Here is a 24,894-nt window from a genome sequence, read left to right as displayed (position 1 = left end):
CAGCTGGAGATTTGGGAGCTGTGAGGAAGCAAGTGCGATTGGGGTGACACCTTTGAGGACTGGAGTATTTGTGATGTTGAAGTTGATGTGGAGGAGAGCCCACTTAAAGGAACACTTGATATCCGTTGAAGCACCTGCTGTTTTTGTGCCTCATCTGGAATTTGTAGCGATTGGCGTGGCCGTAAGAAAGGGATCTTATCACATTGTCCGCTAAAAGAAGTAGACATTTTAGTTTGGCTGGAAGATGGTCTTTCTTCTGCAGATGTTACTGTTGCTTTAACACCTACCCCACGGACACAACCTTTTTTCCCCTTCCCAACACGTCTATTCCCCTTTCCACCAGCAGCAGGCCTTTTTCCACTCATTTTGGTGGTTAACTAATTCACAACTCTGGAGTTGTTTGCACAAAAAACAATGGATGGGAACCGAGCAGAGCTGAGTGGCCAAACTGTGGCATTAGGCCAAAACTATTGGCTGGGTTAGATGCAGAAAAAAATTATATTCAATTTGCAACCTGATGGAGGTCAGTATAGATGGACTAATAGAACAAGTCCCACACACAGCTAGAAGCCCAAATATTTTTTCAGAGGTAGATGCAGAAAAAAAATATATTCAGTTTGCAACCTGATGGAGGTCAGTATAGATGGACTAATAGAGAAAGTCCCACACACTGCTAGAAGGCCAAATATTTTTTCAGAGCTAGATGCAGACAAAAAATTATTTTTAATTTGCAACCTGATGGAGGTCAGTATAGATGGACTAATAGAGAAAGTCCCACACACTGCTAGAAGGCCAAATATTTTTTCAGAGCTAGATGCAGATAAAAATTATTTTTAATTTGCAACCTGATGGAGGTCAGTATAGATGGACTAATAGAGAAAGTCCCACACACTGCTAAAAGGCCAAATATTTTTTCAGAGCTAGATGCAGATAAAAATTATTTTTAATTTGCAACCTGATGGAGGTCAGTATAGATGGACTAATAGAGAAAGTCCCACACACTGCTAGAAGGCCAAATATTTTTTTCAGAGCTAGATGCAGAAAAAAATTATATTCAGTTTGCAACCTGATGGAGGTCAGTATAGATGGACTAATAGAACAAGTCCCACACACAGCTAGAAGCCAAAATATTTTTTCAAAGGTAGATGCAGATAAAAATTATTTTTAATTTGCAACCTGATGGAGGTCAGTATAGATGGACTAATAGAGAAAGTCCCACACACTGCTAGAAGGCCAAATATTTTTTCTGAGCTAGATGCAGACAAAAAATTATTTTGAATTTGCAACGTGATGGAGGTCAGTATAGATGGACTAATAGAACAAGTCCCACACACTGCTAGAAGGCCAAATATTTTTTCAGAGCTAGATGCAGAAAAAAATTATATTCAGTTTGCAACCTGATGGAGGTCAGTATAGATGGACTAATAGAACAAGTCCCACACACAGCTAGAAGCCCCAATATTTTTTCAGAGGTAGATTCAGAAAAAAAATATATTCAGTTTGCAACCTCAGGGAGGTCAGTATAGATGGACTAATAGAGAAAGTCCCACACACTGCTAGAAGGCCAAATATTTTTTCAGAGCTAGATGCAGACAAAAAAATATTTTTAATTTGCAACCTGATGGAGGTCAGTATAGATGGACTAATAGAGAAAGTCCCACACACTGCTAGATGGCCAAATATTTTTTCAGAGCTAGATGCAGAAAAAAATTATATTCAGTTTGCAACCTGATGGAGGTCAGTATAGATGGACTAATAGAACAAGTCCCACACACTGCTAGAAGCCCAAATATTTTTTCAGAGCTAGATGCAGAAAAAAATTATATTTAATTTGCAACCTGATGGAGGTCAGTATAGATGGACTAATAGAATGATGCTATGCCCAAAATATTTTACTTCACTAGGTGCAGTAAAAAAATTGGTATTCTATACACAGGTGGTATATCTTGCAACACAGATAGGCTACTCCACTGACTAACACACTCTGCAATAGGCCAAAAAGGATTAGCTTTGCTAGATTCAGCCAAATGCTGTGAAAAAAACTTGCACAGCACTGGCACAGACCTGCCTGGCAAAACCTGATAGGAACTGATGTAACCTAGTCCTGAAAAGGACTGCAATTACAATTAGTCTTTACTCCCACAACCTATCTATTTAAGAGCACAGACCTGCCTGATAAAAGTCGTAGGAAATGCTGTAACCTAGTCCTTCAAAGGACTGCAATCACAACTATTCCCTACTCCCAAGCTATCTGTAGATTTGTGCGAAAATTGGCTTGAAATTAACAAGGTATAGCGCACACAGCAACAGCGGTGCCGTCTAACACGCAGCTGCAGCAGTGAGAAAATGGTGGCGACGGGGAAAATGGCTTGGTCTTATAGGGCAAGGACATGTGACATACACTGCCAATGACACATGCCCTTGCTTGTGTGAAAAAAAGCACTTCGCTCCGTGTGTGCGCTGCTGATAGGCTGACAGATTGCACCTCCCCACTGTAAATGCGGGAAAGAGAAAAAAAATGGAGATCTTCATTATTCCTGCAGAGATCCATCCCCTGCCCCTCCCCCCGCCCCGCTGTACCCTCAAACTGCGTATGAACATTAATTTTCATTATTACTGAGAAAAAATCCAGTTATGATTTTGGTGCACGAACAGTTATCGAACATAACCTCGAAAAGTCGAATTTTTCTCAAATCGTTCGTGTTCGCCGAACGGCTCGAACACCGCCCAAAACAGCTCGAATTTGAGATTGGCGAACAGTTCGAGTCGAACAACGCTCATCTCTATTCATCACTTCGGACAGGTGAGGGATATTGTTGTTTTTTTTATTTTTGTTTTTTTTTACAGGTGACAATATTAATAGTCCCCTCAGAAATAATGAGATACAAGGTAGATATGCATCCAAATTACAAGACACATGGGATATAAGGCCAAGTCTGCCCTCCACTTAAAGGTCTAAGAAAGACACATACCCTGCTATGTATCACAACATGTCATATATGTAGATCACAATCAGGTTCATATAGGCACAAGTGTGCCTCATTATTTCTGGGGGACAGTTTTCTAATTATTGCTCTTAGATTATCTTATACTATGTATATACATCAATTATGTCTGCTGTGCTCACTTTATGAATTTATGTATATATATGCCTTCTGTGTTACTGCGATTTTTTTGATTATCTTCAAATATCTTATAGGTACATTACCTTTTGACTATTGAGGTCTTTTTACTATATGTGTGTCTAGTAGTCCTATATACACATTTGTTCTGTTTTTCTGTCCAGGTTTAACCATCTTTTGTAATCTGTGGTGTTTCTTTATCTTTAAACATGTTATCTTGATTTTAAGGATATTTAATAAAGTGTTTTTGCTATTTTATTTTTGGTCTGTTTATTGCAAAAAACATTTCTTGGTATTGGCATTCTCTTATACAAGTGCTTCTCACTAAATTAGAATATCATCAAAAAGTTAATTTATTTCAGTTCTTCAATGCAAAACGTGAAACTCGTATATTATATAGAGTCATTACAAACAGAGTGATCTATTTCAAGTGTTTATTTCTGTTAATGTTGATGGTTATGGCTTACAGCCAATGAAAACACTAAAGTCATTATCTCAGTAAATCAGAATAATTATCAAAAAACACCTGCAAAGGATTCTGATGCATTTTAAAAGGTCCCTTAGTCTGTTTCAGTAGGCTCCACAATCATGGGGAAGACTGCTGACTTGACAGATGTCCAGAAGGCAGTCATTGACACACCCCACAAGGAGGGTAAGCCACAAAAGCTCATTGCTAAAGAAGCTAGCTGTTCACAGAGTGCTGTATCCAAGCATATTAATGGATAGTTGAGTTGAAGGAAAAAATGTGTAGAAAAAAGTGCACAAGCAACAGGGATAACCGTTGCCTTGAAAGGTTTGTTAAGAAAAGGTCATTCAAAAATTTGGGGGAGATTCACAAGGAGTGGACTGCTGCTGGAGTCAATGTTTCAAGAGCCATCACACACAGACGTATCCAGGACATGGACTACAAGTGTCGCATTCCTTGTGTCAAGCCACTCATGACCAATAGACAATACTAGAAGCGTCTTACTTGGGCCAAGGAGAAAAAGACCTGGACTGTTGCTCAGTGGTCCAAGGTGTTGTTTTCAGATGAAAGTAAATTTTGCATTTCATTTGGAAATCAAGGTCCCAGAGTCTGGAGGAAGAGTGTAGAGGCCACAATCCAAGCTGCTTGAGGTCTAGTTTCCATAATCAGTGATGGTTTGGGGAGCCATGTCATCTGCTGGTGTAGGTCCACTGTGTTTTGTCAAGACCAAAGTCAGCGCAGCCGTCTACCAGGAAATTTTAGAGCACTTCATGCTTCGACTCTGCCGACAAGCTTTTTGGAGTTGGAAATTTCATTCTCCAGCAGGACTTGGCACCTGTCCACAGTGCCAAAAGTATCAATACCTGGTTTAAAAACAACAGTATCACTGTGCTTGATTGGCCAGCAAACTCGCCTGACCTTAACCCCATAGAGAATCTATGGGGTATTGTCAAGAGGAAGATGAGAGACACCAGACCCAACAATGCAGATGAGTTGAAGGCTGCTATCAAAGCAACCTGGGCTTCCATAACACCTCAGCAGTGCCACAGGCTGATCGCCTCCTTGCCACGCCGCATTGATGCAGTAATTGATGAAAATGGAGCCCCGATCAAGTTTTGAGTGCATTTACTAAACATACATTTCAGGAGGCCAACATTTCGGATTTTAAAAACATTTTTCAAGCTGTTGTTATAAAATATTCTTGTTAGAACCTTGCTCTTAGGTTTTTTCCTTTGCTGGTCACATGACCTTGTTGGCCTATTTAATCCTGCTCCGCCCTTCTGGCTTTGCTGGACTTCATTGTATAACTACTTTCTAGCTAGCCTGTGCTCTGTATCTAACTCTGTTAGTTTGCTTGGTCTACGGACCTCTATGTTCTATATATTTTGTTTGTTCGTCTGTCTGCTACTATTTCTGTTAGGAGGTGTCCCATTTTCCTCCCAGTCCTTAGTACTTGTAGGGATTCCTTCCCCACATCTATAGGTCTCCGTACAGACTAGCTTAGGACTTTAGCAGGTCTGATCGCAGGATCAGGTTCCCTGTTACATCGTAGGGATTCAGCTGAGTTCTATCGTAGGGACAGATCTCCTCTCTTTCCTTAGCTCTGGTAGCAGAACATAACAGTAAGTCCAGGCAGCAAATTCTCTAAGGAAAGATTTTTCTGTTCCATCATGGTGTCGGTTCAGGATTTGGCTCATCGCCTGCAGGGACTCTCTCTGGAGGTGGCCGAGCTCCGTCAGCACGTGAGTAACTGTCCTGGAGCACATTTCTTGGAGCCTAAGGTATGTTTGCCGGATTTAATTTTTGGTGAACACCGAGAATTTTTTTCATTTAAAAATGCTTGCTTATTGTATTTTCGTTTGAGACCCAAGTCCTCTGGGGATGAATCCCAGCGCATAGGGTTCATAATGTCACTTTTGCGCAAAGAGCCTCAGGAGTGGGCCTTTTCTTTGCAACCTAGTGATACATGCTTCAGATCAGTGGATAGTTTTTTTTCTGCTTTGGGACTATTATATGATGATCCTGACCGTGTCGCATAAGCTGAGACTGAGTTGAGACGTTTGAAACAGGGATCAGGTAATGTGGAAAAATATTGTACTCATTTCCGTCGTTGGTCTACTCAAACAGGGTGGAACGATTCTGCTCTGAAAAGTCTATTTCTTGCTGGGCTCAATGAAAGGGTTAAAGACCTGCTAATTGCTTATCCTACACCTGAAGATTTGCAACAGGCTATGCAATTAGCTATACGGGTGGATAGGAGACTGCGTGCAAGGGTTAATGAGAGCAAATCCTCTGCTATGTCAGTTTCTGGTTATGAGAATGTGTGTACTAACAGTGGTGAACCGATGGAGATTGGATCGGTAGCACCTCGCTCTCAAGAAAAAGACCGTAGATTTTTTGAAGGCTTGTGTTTCTATTGCGGAAAATCTGGTCATTTGATTAAAGGCTGAGAGCTTCGTATGAAGAAAGAAAAAAAAATGGTCAGTCATGCCCGTATTGCCTGTTTAAATTCCAAGGGTGTATTTTTAGCTGCTTCCACGATTGCTCAGGAAAAATTAATGGAATTTCGGGTGTTTGTTGATTGTGGGTCTACTCTGAATGTAATTGATGGGGGATTCTTGGAAAGACTCAATTTAAAACCCGAACCTTTATCATCCCCCATTGCTGTGGTTTCTGTGGATGGTTCCCCTTTGAAGAATATTACTCTCAAGGTCTGTGAATTTCCTCTCACTATTAATGGTGTTCACCATGAGAAATTGGATTTGGTAGTTTTGAATAACTTGCCTTCTCCAGTAATATTGGGATTGCCCTGGTTAAAATTTCACAATCCTGTACTGGATTGGTCTACCAGTGAAATTAAATCCTGGAGCCATAAATGTTATGACAAGTGTTGTAACGGGCGTATTGCAGCTTTGGATAGGGGAGAATTGCCTGTTCCTATTCAGGATTTTTGGAGAGTTTTTTCTGAGAAGGAATCGCAGGTTTTGCCTCCCCATAGAGACTATGATTGTTCTATTGAATTTGTCCCTGGAGCGACTCTTCCTAAAAGTCGTTTAACCTTACTATTCCTGAGAGGAAGGCTTTGGAGGAATACATACAGACAAGTTTGGCCGCCGGTCACATTAGGCCTTCTAAGTCTCCTGTGGCGGTTGGATTTTTTTTTGTAAAAAAAAAGGACGGCGGTTTACGTCCTTGTCTGGATTTTCGTGAGATTAACAAAATTACTGTACGCAATCCTTACCCACTGCCATTGATTCCTGATCTGTTTAACCAGTTAATGGGGGCCAAGTGGTTCTCTAAAATTGACCTTAAGGGGGCATACAATCTGTTGCGCATGAAGGAGGGTGACGAATGGAAGACTGCTTTTAACACTCCTGTGGGTCATTTTGAGAATCTGGTTATGCCTTTTGGTCTTACTAATGCTCCTGCATTTTTTCAGAATCTTATTAATGACATCCTTAGACCTTTGATCGGCAAAAATGTGGTTGTGTATTTGGATGACATTTTGATTTATTCGCCGGATCTGGAGTCTCATTGGCGGAGCGTACGTGAGGTATTACAGTTATTAATGGACAATTCGCTTTTTGCTAAGCTGGAGAAATGTGAGTTCGCTGTACAGAGAATTAGTTTTTTGGGTTACATTATCTCCAGCGATGGTTTTGAGATGGACCCGGTGAAAGTTCAAGCTGTACAGGAATGGCCTAGGCCTATTGGTTTGAAATCGATACAGAGGTTTTTAGGTTTCGCCAATTATTACAGAAAATTCATAAAAATTTTTTCTAGTATTGTCAAACCTCTGACCGATCTCACCAGGAAAGGTGCTGATGCGGTTCAGTGGTCTTCTGAGGCCATTGAAGCTTTTGTGTATCTCAAGGAGAGGTTCACCTCTGCTCCCATCCTTATGCAGCCTGATGTGACTAAGCCGTTTTTGGTTGAGGTTGATGCTTCCTCTGTGGGGGTTGGCGCAGTATTGTCTCAGGATAACGGGGATGGATTACATCCCTGTGCCTTTTTTTCAAAAAAATTTTCGGAGACTGAACTGAATTACGATATTGGTAATTGGGAATTATTGGCTATTAAACTCGCATTTGAACACTGGCGCCACTTCTTGGAAGGTGGGAATTTCCCGTTCAGGTTCTTACGGATCATAAAAATCTGATATATCTTGATGCTGCCAAGCGCCTGAATGCCTGTCAGGCTAGGTGGGCACTGTTTTTCTCGCGGTTTAATTTCTCCGTTACTTACATCCCTGGTACTAAGAATGTTAAGGCGGATGCCTTGTCTCGCAGTTTTTCTCCCATAGTCGGTGCTGAGAAAGAGGAGAACATTTTACAAGAAGGTGTTGTGATAGCTGCTTTGGACTCCGTTTTGGAAGATGAGATTCTTAAAGCACAGGAGAATGCCCCATCTAACACTCCTCATGGGAGGTTGTTTGTGCCTGGGACCTTTAGGAGAGATTTGTTTGTTGAGTGTCACGAGTCTCGGTTGGCAGGTCATCCCGGAATCTCTGAGACCAAGAGACTGGTGGGTCGCAGTTTTTGGTGGCCTGGATGGCAGAAGGAGGTCATTAAGTGGGTGCGTCAATGTACTATATGTGCTAGATCTAAGTCCTCACATACTCCTGCTGCGGGGTTGCTTTGTCCTTTGGAGGTTCCCAGTGCTCCTTGGACACATTTGGCTATGGACTTTATAACTGACCATCCCCCCTCTGAGGGTTTTACTGTCATCTGGGTGGTCGTGGACCGTTTTAGCAAGATGTGTCACTTGGTTCCCTTCGTCAAACTGCCCTGCGCTAAAACTCTCGCTAAGGCCTTTGTCAAGGAAATTGTCAGACTTCATGGCGTTCCTACTGACATTGTTTCTGATAGGGGTCCTCAGTTCGTGGCTCGTTTTTGGCGTGCCTTTTGTGACAGGTTGGGAGTTCATTTGTCGTTCTCGTCCGGATATCATCCTGAATCTAATGGCCAGACAGAAAGGAAAAACCAGGATGTTGAGCAGTTCTTGTGTTGTTTTGTGGCAGACAATCAAGAGGGGTGGTCTGAGTTTCTGCCACTTGCTGAATTTGCTCTGAACAATCATACATCTTCTTCTGCTGGTTGTTCGCCTTTTTTTGTTGTTCTGGGAGACATCCGTCGTTTGGGTCGTTCTCCAAGTTGGGATCTGCCGTGCCTGAGGAGGAGAATTTTTCCGGTGATTTGGAGAGAGTTTGGACGGATGTGCGTGGTAATCTTCAGGAGGCCAACAGAAAATCTAAAGACTACTTTGATAGGAAACGACAGGAGGTTTTGTTCGCTGTTGGTGACATGGTTTGGTTGTCCTCTAGGAATCTGCGGTTGAGGATTCCTTCTAAGAAATTGGGTCCCAAGTTTGTAGGGCCCTTTAAGGTGCTTCAGGTTGTCAACCAATCTGCTGTTAGGTTGGAGGTTCCTACCTCCTGGAGAATTAATCCGGTATTTCATGTCTCTCTGTTAAAAAAAGCTGTTGTGTCGGATGGTGACGCCTCTGCCTCTGTTCCTCCGGTGGTGGAGGACGGGGAATATGAAATTTCTCGCATCCTTAACTCTAGACGGTATAGAGGTAGTTTGCAGTATCTTGTGGCCTGGAAAGGTTTCGGACCCGAGGATAACTCTTGGGTGAGGTCAGATGATGTTTCCGCGTCCAGACTTATCAGAGCGTTTCACAGGAGATTTCCTGATAAGCCTGGTCCTAGGGGATCCGGAGGATCCTCTTAGAAGGGGGGGTACTGTTAGAACCTTGCTCTTAGGTTTTTTCCTTTGCTGGTCACATGACCTTGTTGGCCTATTTAATCCTGCTCCGCCCTTCTGGCTTTGCTGGACTTCATTGTATAACTACTTTCTAGCTAGCCTGTGCTCTGTATCTAACTCTGTTAGTTTGCTTGGTCTACGGACCTCTATGTTCTATATATTTTGTTTGTTTGTCTGTCTGCTACTATTTCTGTTAGGAGGTGTCCCATTTTCCTCCCAGTCCTTAGTACTTGTAGGGATTCCTTCCCCACATCTATAGGTCTCCGTACAGACTAGCTTAGGACTTTAGCAGGTCTGATCGCAGGATCAGGTTCCCTGTTACATCGTAGGGATTCAGCTGAGTTCTATCGTAGGGACAGATCTCCTCTCTTTCCTTAGCTCTGGTAGCAGAACATAACAATTCTAACTTACTGAGATAATGACTTTTGTGTTTTCATTGGTTGTAAGCCATAATCATCAACATTAACAGAAATTAACACTTGAAATAGATCACTCTGTTTGTAATGACTCTATATAATATATGAGTTTCACTTTTTGTATTGAAGAACTGAAATAAATTAACTTTTTGATGATATTCTAATTTAGTGAGAAGCACTTGTAGTTTGGACTATGGAAAAATTTATATAGGTGTACCCACAGTCAAATAGTTAAATAAATACAAACACCCAGAATAAAGTACTTTATTTGAAATAAAACACAGACTCCTTTATTGAATCTGCATTAACCAAAAACCCTTATACTTACCATAACGCCCAATCCATTGAAGCCAATATCACATGTTAATGAGTTAAAAAGATAAACAACCATATTCCCCACCTGTCACCGAAGAGAAGATAATAATCCATTTGTCCCATGACGCATCTAGCCCTGCTACATCTAGATGGCAGGGTGAATTATTGCATGATGCGACACTGCGCATGATTGCACACCTCAGTGACTCACGGTGACGTGATGAAGTGAACATGGTTCATATCAAATGAACTCCGTTCATGTCAATGACGTCAGCGTGAGCGCGATGAGAACTTTCCCATGGCGCTTGCGCTGACGTAATTGCGGTGCTCTAGACTCTGCTGACCTTTCTGACGACACCGCGAGCGTGAGAACTTTCGAGCTTAAAAAAAAGCTTCAAAAACGCGTCAAAACCGCGTGATTTTTCCGCAGTGTTTTTCCTGCCAAGGAGATGTGGAAATGCTGCAGAAATTTATGCTTCAAATCCTGAACGTGCGTACATCGCCTTATATTCACCTAATACCCAATCCTCTGAAGCCATTGTCCCCTGTAAAAAAAAACTGAAAATAAAAAAGCAACCTTATGCTTACCTAACACCCAATCCATTTGAAGCCATCGTCACCTGTAAAAATACAAAAATAAAAAAAACACAATATCCCTCATCTGTCCAAAGTGATGAAATAATTCATACTGTCCCACGATGATCTCACTTTTAGAGCAGTCACACTATTCATACTACAAGCATTTTTTAGTTTTTTTGGAGGGTGGGGGTAAATAAATTTTTTGAATAAAAGTTGACATTTAACTGTGCATGTCTGTTTTTGTACACTTGTCTTTCAAGTCTAAATTGACATCTGTACTTACCACACCTGTACTGCAGCCTACTGCTACCTTTTGCTTTTTGTACATGTACCTACCATCCTACCATTTCTTGTTAAGTAATTTTTGGCAAAGGTTGAATAGCTGCTGTTGAAAAGATTGTCAAAAGCTACCGTAATTATAATGTTTTACAAAATGTATGACAAAGAAATATTAAGCAAGGACAGTAGATAGTGAGCCACTAGCATCAGCAGAAGTACCACCACAACCAGTCGCTCCAGCTGTACAGGCAATAGTACTATGAAAAGCAGGTCACAATTGGCCTCCTTTGCCTTTTGCTAACATAGTGGGGAGAAAGTGGAGGGCATTATGGCATATATGGCAAATCACTCATCTCATCCACAGCAGGATGATGATGTGTCACTTTGACTGTGATACCATTAGTTTGAGTCAAAGTTTTCTGCCAAATAGCAAATAACTAATAATGATAATTTTTGGATCTCTTTTTAATTTTAAAACATGTGTCAAGTCTGTCTCTGCGTTGTGTTATTAAATGGGCAGTTGGTTACTAAGGGGTTACCATCCGCTTCTATGGTGAAGTTACGGTTACACTACTAAGGCTTTGCTTGCTTTAGTGTGTTTGAAAAGTGTTCAGTGCATTCCTAGGAGATCTCATAGAGCTACATGTCTTTTGAAGATAATTAGAAGATTTACAGAATTGCAATTTTCGGTGAACCTTTTTGCTGCAAATCAAATTTGGGGGAAAAATTTGTTGAACCTGCAGAATTTAGCTTTCAAAAGATTCTATAATCTCAAATGTTTTTCGTATCCAACATTTGAAGCAAAAATGTTGCTTACCAGCATCACTTTTTTATTTTGTTTGGCCAACAACGCTTTTACAATAACATTTATCGACATATCCCATGAAGTGATTGCACTGGAATACAGTTTTTACCAGACACTGTTGAATTAGCTTGAATAATGAAATATGTACTAAGTAAAAGCTTGAATATTACCGTATAATAGCTGTCATCAGCTCCAAGGGCCTTAGAGAGCCCAAAGTCACTGATTTTTGCATAATGCTGGTTCACCAGGAGGACGTTGCGAGCAGCCAAATCACGATGTACAAAGTTGTGTTCTTCAAGGTACCTCATTCCCAGGGACACTTGGTGCATAAGCTCTACAACATTATTGACTGGAATCTCATCCCTAAAAGAGACATACAACAAGATGTTACCTATAAATAAAGAAGAGGCAATAAGTCGCACGTAAAACATATTACATATGATTGTAGTGTAAAATAGTGTAAATGTCCTCTGAAAAAGTTTCATATTTTTATAGTTTTTAAGGTTAAAGGTAGTGCATCAAGTTCAACCTATAACCAAACATGTTGATTCAGAGGAAGGCAACAACTCCATGAAAACACACTAATGTAGTAGAGGGGTTACAAGGACACTGAACTTCAGGAAGGCAAATTTCCAACGGTTGAGAGATGATCTTAGTGCAATAAACTGGGACGATATCCTAAGACATAAAACCACACGAAGCAAATGGGAGACATTTATTATCATCCTGAATAGGACCTGTGCACAATATATACCCTATGGGAATAAACATGCTAGAAACAGGAGGAAACCACTATGGCTAAATAGAGCTGTAAGGGGCGCAATAAGTGACAAAAAGAAAGCATTTAGAGAACTAAAGAAAGTAGGTAGTGATGAGGCATTAAATAAATACAGAAAATTAAATAAATTCTGTAAAAACCAAATCAAGGCAGCAAAGATTGAGACAGAGAGACTCATTGCCAGAGAAAGTAAAAATAATCCCAAAATATTCTTTAACTACTTAAATAGTAAGAAACTAAAAAATGATAGTGTTGGCCCCCTTAAAAATAGTCTGGGTGAAATGGTGGATGAAGATGAGGAAAAAGCCAATATGCTAAATGATTTTTTTTCAACAGTATTTACACAAAAAAATCGCATGACAGAAAACATGATCAGTGATAACAAAAATTCTTCATTAAATGTAACTTGCTTAACCCAGCAGGAAGTACGGCGGCGTCTAAAAATCACTAAAGTTGACAAATCCCCGGACCCGGATGGGATACACCCGCAAGTACTGCAGGAATTAAGTAACGTCATAGATAGACCATTATTTTTAATCTTTAGGCTATGTGCCCACGTTGCGGACCTGAAGCATATTTTTTACGTTTCTCCCTGGCGGGAAAATCGCATGCGGATATTACATGCGGTTTTCCCGCCAGGTAGAAGCGTTTGTGAGGCGTCTTTGCATGCATTTCCGCATGCGGGTTATCAAGCACTTCTCCAAGCATCACTTGGAAAAGTGCTTGACAACTTGTATGGTAAAAAATAAAAAAATAAACTTTATACTCACCTTCTGATGCATTCTCTGCCCCGTCCGGAGGCTTGAGCGGCTCACGCTGTTGTGTGCAGGACCTGCGGTGACGTCATTGAGTCATGTGGTGGGTCACATGACTCAATGACGTGGCAGGTCCTTCAGACAACAGCGCGACGGAGGGAAAACATCAGAAGATAAGTATAAACTTTATTTTATTCTTTTTTTTACAGGTTCTTTGGTACCCAGGTCTGGATGAGAGTCTCCTCTCCTCCAGACTTGGGTACCATCCGCACATTGATTCCGCTGCGCTTCCGCAAAATTAATGAACATGCTGCGGATTTTTGACTGCAGCATATACGCTGCGGAAAAATCCGCAGCATGGGCATTGACATTGCGGAATGCCATTGGGGACCATGGGGTGCGGATCTACATGCGTTTTTCAAGCGTTTACGCTGCGGAAATTCCGCAGCATATACGCTTGAAAAACGCTACGTGGGCACACAGCCTTAAAGATTCCATAATAACAGGGTCGGTACCACAGGACTGGCGTATAGCAAATGTGGTGCCAATATTCAAAAAGGGGACAAAAACCGAACTTGGATATTATAGGCCAGTAAGCTTAACATCTACTGTGGGTAAAATCCTGTAGGGTTTCCTAAGAGATGCTATACTAGAGTATCTGAAGAAGAATAACCTCATGACCCAAGAAGAGCACAGGGCGCCAGTGGCGACTTTGCCAATTCTGGTGTTCTGTGGAAAATGCCAAGCGTCCTGCACGGTGTTGGGCTGTGAGCACAACCCCCATCTGTGGATGTCGGGCCCTCATACCACCCTCATGGAGTTGGTTTCTAACCGTTTGTGCAGACGCATGCACATTTGTGGCCTGCTGGAGGTCATTTTGCAGGGCTCTGGCAGGGCTCTGGCAGTGCTCCTCCTGTTCCTCCTTGCACGAAGGTGGAGGTAGCGGTCCTGCTGCTGGGTTGTTGCCCTCCTACGTCCCCCTCCACGTCTCCTGGTGTACTGGCCTGTCTCCTGGTAGCGCCTCCAGCCTCTGGACACTACACTGACAGAGACAGCAAACCTTCTTGCCACAGCTCGCATTGATGTGCCATCCTAGATGAGCTGCACTACCTGAGCAACTTCTGTGGGTTGTAGAGTCCGTCTCATGCTACCACGAGTGTGAAAGCACAACCAACATTCAAAATTGACCAAAACATCAGCCAGAAAGCATTGGTACTGAGATGTGGTCTGTGGTCCCCACCTGCAGAACCACTCATTTATTGAGGGGGGTCTTGATAATTGCCAATAATTTCCATCTATTGTCTATTCCATTTGCACAACAGCATGTGAAATTGATTGTCAATCAGTGTTGCTTCCTAAGTGGACAGTTTGATTTCACAGAAGTTTGATTTACTTGGAGTTATATTCTGTTGTTTAAGTGTTCCTTTTATTTTTTTGAGCACTGTACTAGATTCCTTGATAGGGCGCTGATCCAGGGAACTAGTCTGATTGCCATATGGAGTCAGGAAGGAAGTTTTTTTTTTGCCTTCTTCTGGATCAACATATTAGGCTATGGGTTGAACTAGATGGACTTAGTCTTCATTCAACCTTAAAAACTATGTTACTAACTATGTAATAGCTCCATATAAGGAGAAAAATTCCTTCCTGATTCCACATGCAGCAATCAGACTAGTGCCCTGGATCAACGTTCTATCACAAAATCTAGTACCCATAACCCGTAAATTTACATACTGTATTTATTTTTTTCAAGAAAGTCATCCACGCCCTTTTTGAGCTCTTGTAGTGAATCAACCATTACAAATTACATGACAGAGAGTTCCGTAGTCTCACTGCTTTTACAGTAAAGAATCACTGTCTGTGATTATGATTAAAACATCTTTCCTCCAGACATAAAGGATGTCCCCTTGTCACCGTTGAATGCCTCATGTAAAAAGATCATTAGAAAGATCTTTGTACTGCTCTCTCATACTATATACAGTATATGTACATTGTAATAAGATTGCCCCTGAGCCTTCGTTTTTCCAAACTGAATAACCCCAAGTTTGATAACCTATCTTGGTATTGCAGTCCAGCCATTCCTTTAATAAACTTGGTCGATCGTCTCTGCACCTGCTCAAGTTCAGCCATGTCTTTTTTGTAAACCGGAGACCAAAATTGTACACAATATTCTAAGTGTGGCTGCTCTAGTAAATGTATAAAGACAAAACTATGTCTTGTCTTGAGCATCTATGCCTCTTTTAATGCCCTGGCAGCAGCTGCCAGGCACTGGTCACTAAAGTTGAGTTTGCTGTCCACCCATACGCCCAAGTCTTTTTTCAGTGATAGTTTTTTTCAGTGATATACAATTTAGTACATAATTATACATTTCATTTCCTCTGCCCAACTGCATGACTTTACATTTCTCTCCATTAAACTTCAATTGCTAGTTCTTGACCCAAGCCTCCAGCTTATATAAATCACTCTATATATTTAGTTATCTACCTCTGTGTTGATTATCTTGCAGGGTTCAGTATCATCTGCAAATATTGAAATTCTACTCTGTATGCCCCTACAAGGTAATTAATAAATTTGTTAAAAAGAAGAGGGCCCAATACTAAACCCAGTGGTACCCCTCTTGTAACTGTGACCCAATAAGAGTGTGTTCCGTTAATAACCACCATTTTTTTCCTTTCACTGAGCCTGTTAACACAGTTACACCTTTTTTTCCCTAGTTGCATGACTCTAATTTTATGTACCAACTTTTTGTGTGCCACTGTTTCAAACACATTTAAAAAGTCCACATAAACAACATGCACTGAATTTCCCTGGTCCATTCTGGAACTTACCTCCTCACAGAAGCTGATCAGAATAGTCCGATCCCTCATAAAACCACGTTGATACTGTGTGATGAAGTTATTCTTATTAAGATACTCCAGGATAGCATCTCTTAGAAAGCTCTCAAGGATTTTACCCACATTAGGTGTTAAACTTACTGGGCTTTAATTTCAAGGCTCAGATTTTGTTCCCTTGGTGAATATGGGCTTCACATTAGCTATGCCCCAGTCCTCTGGTACAGGCCCTGTTATTATTGAATCTTTGAATATTAAAAATAATAGTCTATCTATTATGCTACTTAATTCCTGCAGTACTCGGGGGTATATGCCATCCAGGCTATTTTAGTGATTTTGAGGCGGCACTGTACTTTATGCTGGGTTAAGCAAGTGACATTTAATGGAGAATGTATGGTATCCATGATCATGTCATCTATCATGGCATTTTCTTGTGTAATTAAAGAAGTTGTCCACCACTTTTACATTGATGCCCCATAGGATAGGGCATCAATGTCTGATTGGTCGGCGCCCTGTACCCGGCACCCACGCGATCAGCTGTTATCAGTGTCGGCGGCGGCGCCTCTCCATTAATAACCTGGACTTCATGTTAGCCGCCGATACAAGGCTGACATGAACCCCAACCCTATCACCTTGCTCGCCACCGCTACACGACAGTGGGAAGAGCCGAGGCTAAGCTCCAGATTTGGTGCATCTTATGGATGTACCAGTTCTGGGCCCACTGGGGGCTGATATTATTAGCCTCGGAGGGGGCCAGGATCCATGGTTCCTTCCCTGGCTATTAATGTCAACCCGCAGGTGTCTGTTTAGCCTTTGCTGGTTCGATTTTACAGGGGGACTGTACGTCAATTTTTTTCTGGGGTCCCCCTGTAATTTAGCCATTTAAAGCTAAGCAAACACCTGTGGGCTGTTATTACTAGCCAGGAAACATCTTTGGCTAATGGCCCCTTCCCCGGCTAGTAATATCAGCCACCAGAGGCTTCCCCTCTGCTGGTTTTGAAAATGACGCGGGAGCCCACACCATTTTTAAAATTTCATTCTTCATTTTATTTCATTTATAAGAAGTCCCATGCCCACTGTGCTTGTTTTTGACGCTGCGTAAACTTATTCGCAGCATGTAAATTTCTGTAGCGGAGACACAAGTCTCCAGTGCAGATTTTGGCCAATTGAAATGTTATTACATGCAGTGGATCAACATGTACTGACAAAACAAGTGCGGCATTAGAACGCAAAAATACTCACCCCGGGTCTGATAGAAATCTAAGGGTTAAAGCTATGTCTCCCTTTTTTTTTTTTTTAAATATCTTTATTTAGCTCTAAAAAGCATTCATTGCTGCATTTTTTTCAGTGCACTCAATGGGTGAAAAAGGCAGGCAAAATGAACCAAAAACGAAAATAGAAAATAATCTTCGGCATGTCAATTCTCTGTGCGTTTTTGCATGCGTTTTTTTACCCTAAAATGCTGCAAAATCATGGGAAAAATGCAGGCAAAAAAACACAGCAAAAACATTGGCAAAACTCGCTAAAATCATGGTAAAAACGCAGGCAAAATCACAGGCAATAAAACGCAGAAAAATCGTGGCAAAATCGCAGCAAAATCGCAGCTAAACCGCGGCAAAAATGCAGTCAATAAAATGCAACATTTGCATATTGCCACTGCACAATTTGCATATTCCCACTGCATTTTGGGATAAGTGAAGAGTCTCCGCGAGCTCAAAGAACACTGGATTTTGGCCGTTGGAGCTGAAAGGAGGACATCGATAAACCGCGTGCCTATTGGCGTGCGAATTTTGGAGCGTTTTTCACTGCTTTCATAACACATTAACAATAAGAACATGGAAGAGTCCAGGAGCCATTTGGTGAGCTGCATATCCTGCTACATGTTCACAGACTTGCCAGTGGAAAAGCCAAACTTCACATGCCAGAAACGCAAGCTTGTGTCCCTGTTGGAGGAAAAGTTGAGAAATCTAGAAGAGAGGTTAACTACCTTGAAAATCATTAAGGAAGGTGAAGAGTTCTTAGACAGAGCAAAACTATCTCTTCATGAGACAGAAAGAGAAGAAATTCGAACTGCACCTGACGAAACAGAGGAATGGAAGCATGTGACTCAGAGAAGCAGGAGGATCGAGAGGCAGTCAGCACCTATACTGCTCAGGAACCAGTACCAGGCTCTCACGCAGGAGAACCATGAAGAAATACAGCAAGATAAGACTTTGTCCACAATGAATAACCTTGTAAGCCCTCAGAATCCTCCTGGATGGAGAAAGAAAAATGTTGTGAAGAAAAAACGGAGAGTGGTGGTCATGGGGGATTCCCTGTTGAGAGGAACAGAGGCCGCTATCTGCAGACCAGACATAACCTCAAGATAAATGTGCTGTCTTCCAGGTGCAAAAATTAAAGATGTGTCTGACAGGATATCAAGACTCTTCAGACCTACAGATCACTACCTATTCCTGCTAATACATGTGGGGACAAACGACACCACAAGAAAGGACCTGGAAACCATCTGCTGTGACTTTGAAAATTTAGGCAAGAAAGTGAAAGAATTGGGAGCGCAGGTGGTCTTCTCATCCATCCTCCCAGTGGATGGCCATGGAACAATGAGGTAGAATAAGATTCTACAGGTGAACAACTGGCTACGTCGATGGTGCCATCAACAAGGATTTGGATTTCTGGATCACGGAATGAATTACTTATATGATGGACTACTTGCTAGAGATGGGGTGCACCTTACGAAGACTGGAAAACATGTATTTGGAAGTCGCCTTGCTACACTCATCAGGAGAGCCTTAAACTAGAACAATGTGGGAAGGGAAGCAAAAGGCCAGAAAAGCTATACAGCTGACAAATACTATTGAGATCTCTGCTATTGGAAGTGGAAAGAAAGAACAAAGACAAAAAAATCTAAATAATAAATATATGGGAGGAAGAGAAACCAATCACAAACTAAAATGTTTTTATACAAATGCACAAAGCATGGGCAACAAACAGGGAGAATTGGAACTGGAACGCTGGAAAAGAAATATGATGTCATTGGAATCACTGAAACTTGGTGGGACGATACACATGATTGGAATACAAGGCTAAAAGGATACAACTTATTTGCAAGAAACCGACTTGATAAACGAGGAGGAGGTGTCGCTTTGTATGTTAGAAAAGCGTATATCTGAACAGAGATTGAAGCTTCAGAGACTGGGAGATATGTGGAAACTGTTTGGGTAAGAATACAAGGAGAGAACAATGGAAAGGACACCATTGTAGGCATTTACTACAGGCCACCTGGGCAAACTGAAGATATGGATGAACTCTTTATGTATCAAATGACCAAGTTCTCCAAAAAATATGACGTAGTGGTCATGGGAGATTTTAAATATCCAGACATTTGTTGGGAATCTCTCTCAAGTAAAACTAACAGGTCAAGCAAATTCTTATCCTCTCTTGTTGACAACTATATCTTCCAAAAGGTAGGGGAGAAAACAAGGGGATCTGCTACTTTGGATCTAATCCTTATAAACAGGGAGGAAATGGTTGAGGAGGTAAAAGTGTCTGGGACCCTAGGAGGCAGCGATCATGCTATTATAGAATTTTGGATAACTAGAGGAGGAAGACATGTGAAGACTCAAACTTCAAGGTTAGATTTCAGAAAGGCAGATTTTAAGCGACTCAGAAAGAGAATAGGAGGGATCCAATGGCTGGATGTCCTTGAGGACAAAAATGCCCAGGAAGGATGGGAAATTTTTAAAAATGAGATTCTCAAAGCACAATTGTTAACAAATCCTGAAAAATAGGAAGAATGGGAAGTATTTAATGAAACCAGGATGGATGAACACAGAGCTTAAACACATGCTAAAAAGAAAGAAAGAAAGGTTTATCAAATGGAAAGAGGAAGGCATATCTAAAGAAGATTATAATGCAGTCTGCAGAACCTGAAGGGCACGTATCAGGTTAGCTAAAGCTGACAATGAATTAAGGCTTGCAAGAGATGTCAAAAACAATACAAAAGGATTTTGGGGGTATGTCAAAGTAAAAGAAAAGTCAAACATGCTATAGGATTTTTACAGGATGAAAATGGTGAAATGGTAAGAAAGGATGTTGAGAAGGCCGAACTTTTTAATTCCTATTTTGCATCAGTTTTCTCTCAGAAAGAAAATGTAACATCAACTGATCTTCACTGTCCTATTAAAGGAATAGAAGAATCCAGGTTATCTGTAAACAGAAAGATTGTGAGGGAATATTTAGCTAACATAAATGAGTTCAAGTCTCCAGGTCCAGATGAATTACACCCCAGAGTACTGAAGGAGATTGTAGAAGAAATTTTAGAACCACTCTCCATAATCTTTGAAAATTCGTGGAGAACAGGTGAAGTCCCAGATGACTGGAGAAGAGCAAATGTTGTTCCTATCTTCAAAAAGGGGAAGAAGGTGGACTCAGGGAACTATAGGCCGGTGAGACTGACTTCTATACCAGGAAAGATCTTTGAACAAATTATTAAACAACATGTGTGTAAGCACCTGGATAAGAATGAAGTGATTAACCAGAGTCAGCATGGGTTTGTAACTAACAAGTCATGTCAGACTAACTTAATTTCCTTCTATGACAGAATCACTGACTGGGTGGATCAGGGAAATGCTGTAGATATAGTATATCTTGACTTCAGCAAAGCATTTGACAAAGTATCTCACACCATCCTTATTGAAAAAATGACCAAGTATGGAATGGGCAAGGCAACTCTTAGGTGGATTCATAACTGGCTTAGTGATTGGACTCAAAGTGTGGTCGTAAATGGCTTCACATCCAGTTGGATGAATGTCTCAAGTGGGGTACCACAGGGCTCTGTCCTGGGACCTGTATTGTTCAACATCTTTATCAATGATTTAGATGAAGGAATTGAGGGTAAACTGATTAAATTTGCTGATGACACAAAGCTAGGAGCGATAGCTAACACAAGAGAAGAGAGAGAGAGGATTAAAAAAGACTTAAATAAACTGGAGCAGTGGGCAGGAACTAACAGAATGGTTTTTAACAGGGAAAAATGCAAAGTGCTACATCTGGGCAAAAAAAATGAAAAAAGCATATACAGAATGGGAGGAATAGAGCTAAGCAACAGTACATGTGAAAAAGACTTAGGTATACTAATAGATCATAGACTGAACATGAGTCAACAGTGTGATGCAGCAGCAAAAAAGGCAAATACAATTCTGGGATGTATAAACAGAAGCATACAGTCTAGATCACGTGAAGTCATTATCGCACTTTACTCCTCTTTGGTCAGACCTCATCTGGAATACTGTTTCCAGTTTTGGGCACCACATTTTAAAAAAGACATTGACAAACTGGAGCAATTTCAGAGAAGAGCGACCAGAATGGTGACCAGTCTGCAAACCATGTCCTATGAGGAACGGTTACAGGATTTGGGAATGTTTAGCTTGCAAAAAAGAAGACTGAGAGGAGACTTAATAGCTGTCTACAAATATCTCAAGGGCTGTCACATTGTAGAAGGATCATCTTTATTCTCATTTGCACAAGGAAAGACTAGAAGCAATGGGATGAAACTGAATGGGAGGAGACACAGATTAGTTATTAGAAAAAACTTTTTGACAGGTAGGGTGATCAAAGAGTGGAACAGGCTGCCACGAGAGGTGGTGAGTAGTGTTGAGCGAACATGCTCGACACTGCTCGGTACTCGCCCGAGCATCACGAATGTTCGGCGAGCACCGAGCATTTCTGGGTTACTCGGGCGGGAGCTCGGGTCACCGCCCTGCATGTTTGGCGCTCTTTACAGAGCCAATGAACATGCAGGGATTGCCAGCCAGTCACTGTAATGCCGCAGCCATGTTGTTTGTGGGCATTACAGTGATTGGCTGGCCGCACAGCGTCACCTCGAGTATTTAAAACCGGGCGCCGCCATCTTGGACACAGTCGCTCTGGATCAGACAGTGTAGGGACAGCGCTGCTGATTTAGGGAGAGATATATCCTGCAAAATAGTTAGTGTAGGGTCTGTAAAGGCTGCCAGATCAAACAAACAGTCCTTCTCAGGACTAATATCCATCCCAGGTATATCAGGCAGGCAGGCAGGCTGTATAGGAGACGCAGTGGTTATACCAGCAAACGCTGCATTACAGTCCTGTGTGCTGCTCCTGTTGCTGAAATTGCAGGACTTAGCTCCAGGTCCCGGGGGCCAGGAAAAATCCTTTTTTTTTATCTAAATCCTCTTTTTTTTTTCGTCCTTCACAATGTACAAATACCCATCTTATTAACCTTTTGGTGTCCCCCCCCCCAAAAAAAAAAAGTGTGCCTCTGATTTTTCAGACACAAATATATCTGTTGAAAATAGTCTGGTGTAGGCCAGAGAAATAGAAGTGTGGTTTTGCAGTTCTATGGGCCATTTGTATCTAAAAAAACAGTTTGAGTGTGTCGCTCACTGTTCAGCCGCAAATATATATATTTAAAAAAGTCTGGTATACACCAGTAAATTATTACTGTGATTTTGCTGTTCCACGGTAAAACATCTCTATTATCCTGTTTTTGGCATTTTTTGCTGTATAAAAATAATAATAGTGTCTCCCTGATTTTTCAGACACAAATATATCTGTTGAAAATAGTCTGGTGTAGGCCAAAGAGACAGAAGTGTGCTTTTGCTGTTCCACGGTAAAAAATCTCTATTATCCTGCTTTTTGCATTTTTTGCTGTAAAAAAAAAAATAATAGTGTCTCCCTGATTTTTCAGACACAAATATATCTGTTGAAAATAGTCTGGTGTAGGCCCGAGAAATACAAGTGTGGTTTTGCAGTTCCACGGTACAAACCTCTGTATTATTCACTTTTGGGCCATTTGTATCTTAAAAAAACAGTTTGAGTGTGTCGCTCACTGTTCAGCCGCAAATATATACAGTACAGACCAAAAGTTTGGACACACCTTCTCATTTAAAGATTTTTCTGTATTTTCATAACTATGAAAATTGTACATTTACACTGAAGGCATCAAAACTATGAATTAACACATGTGGAATTATATACTTAGCAAAAAAGTGTGAAACAACTGAAAATATGTCTTATATTCTAGGTTCTTCAAAGTAGCCACCTTTTGCTTTGATGACTGCTTTGCACACTCTTGGCATTCTCTTGATGAGCTTCAAGAGGTAGTCACCGGAAATGGTCTTCCAACAATCTTGAAGGAGTTCCCAGAGATGCTTAGCACTTGTTGGCCTTTTGCCTTCACTCTGCGGTCCAGCTCACCCCAAACCATCTCGATTGGGTTCAGGTCTGGGGACTGTAGACGCCAGGTTATCTGGCGTAGCACCCCATCACTCTCCTTCTTGGTCAAATAGCCCTTACACAGCCTGGAGGTGTGTTTGGGGTCATTGTCCTGTTGAAAAATAAATGATGGTCCAACTAAACGCAAACCGGATGGAATAGCATGCCGCTGCAAGATGCTGTGGTAGCCATGCTGGTTCAGTATGCCTTCAATTTTGAATAAATACCCAACAGTGTCACCAGCAAAGCACCCCCACACCATCACACCTCCTCCTACATGCTTCACGGTGGGAACCAGGCATGTAGAGTCCATCCGTTCACGGTTTCTGCGTCGCACAAAGACACGGTGGTTGGAACCAAAGATCTCAAATTTGGACTCATCAGACCAAAGCACAGATTTCCACTGGTCTAATGTCCATTCCTTGTGTTCTTTAGCCCAAACAAGTCTCTTCTGCTTGTTGCCTGTCCTTAGCAGTGGTTTCCTAGCAGCTATTTTACCATGAAGGCCTGCTGCACAAAGTCTCCTCTTAACAGTTGTTGTAGAGATGTGTCTGCTGCTAGAACTCTGTGTGGCATTGACCTGGTCTCTAATCTGAGCTGCTGTTAACCTGCGATTTCTGAGGCTGGTGACTCGGATAAACTTATCCTCAGAAGCAGAGGTGACTCTTGGTCTTCCTTTCCTGGGGCGGTCCTCATGTGAGCCAGTTTCTTTGTAGCGCTTGATGGTTTTTGCTACTGCACTTGGGGACACTTTCAAAGTTTGCCCAATTTTTCGGACTGACTGACCTTCATTTCTTAAAGTAATGATGGCCAATCGTTTTTCTTTACTTAGCTGCTTTTTTCTTGCCATAATACAAATTCTAACAGTCTATTCAGTTGGACTATCAGCTGTGTGTCCACCAGACTTCTGCACAACACAACTGATGGTCCCAACCCCATTTATAAGGCAAGAAATCCCACTTATTAAACCTGACAGGGCACACCTGTGAAGTGAAAACCATTTCCGGTGACTACCTCTTGAAGCTCATCAAGAGAATGCCAAGAGTGTGCAAAGCAGTCATCAAAGCAAAAGGTAGCTACTTTGAAGAACCTAGAATATAAGACATATTTTCAGTTGTTTCACACTTTTTTGTTAAGTATATAATTCCACATGTGTTAATTCATAGTTTTGATGCCTTCAGTGTGAATGTACAATTTTCATAGTTATGAAAATACAGAAAAATCTTTAAATGAGAAGGTGTGTCCAAACTTTTGGTCTGTACTGTATATATTCAAAAAAGTCTGGTATACACCAGTAAATTATAACTGTGGTTTTGCTGTTCCACGGTAAAACATCTCTATTATCCTGCTTTTGGCATTTTTTGCCGTAAAAAATAAATATTGTCTCCTGATTGTTCAGACACAAATATATCTGTTGAAAATAGTCTGGTGTAGGCCCGAGAAATACAAGTGTGGCTTTGCAGTTTCACGGTTCAAACCTCTGTATTATCCACTTTTGGGCCATCTGTATCTAAAAAAAACAGTTTGAGTGT

At 41.3% G+C, this 24,894-nt stretch overlaps 1 protein-coding gene across 2 annotated transcripts in view; it reads right to left on the bottom strand.

The window, feature by feature from the left end:
* The window catches only part of ZAP70 (zeta chain of T cell receptor associated protein kinase 70), a 298,385-nt gene that overhangs the window by 60,879 nt on the left and 212,612 nt on the right, over window positions 1-24,894 (bottom strand). For both annotated transcript variants that reach the window (XM_073655156.1, XM_073655157.1), the window contains exon 10: window positions 11,918-12,110. In XM_073655156.1, coding sequence (XP_073511257.1) covers window positions 11,918-12,110 — 193 coding nt within the window. The remainder of the gene's footprint in view (window positions 1-11,917; window positions 12,111-24,894) is intronic.

This window comes from Phyllobates terribilis, unplaced genomic scaffold (genome assembly GCF_046119375.1).
Source record: "Phyllobates terribilis strain yellow unplaced genomic scaffold, ASM4611937v1 Scaffold_1__5_contigs__length_1240528914, whole genome shotgun sequence".
NCBI lineage: Eukaryota > Metazoa > Chordata > Amphibia > Anura > Dendrobatidae > Phyllobates > Phyllobates terribilis.
Note: the sequence above shows the minus strand (reverse complement) of the source record. Positions and strands in the feature narration are given on the sequence as shown.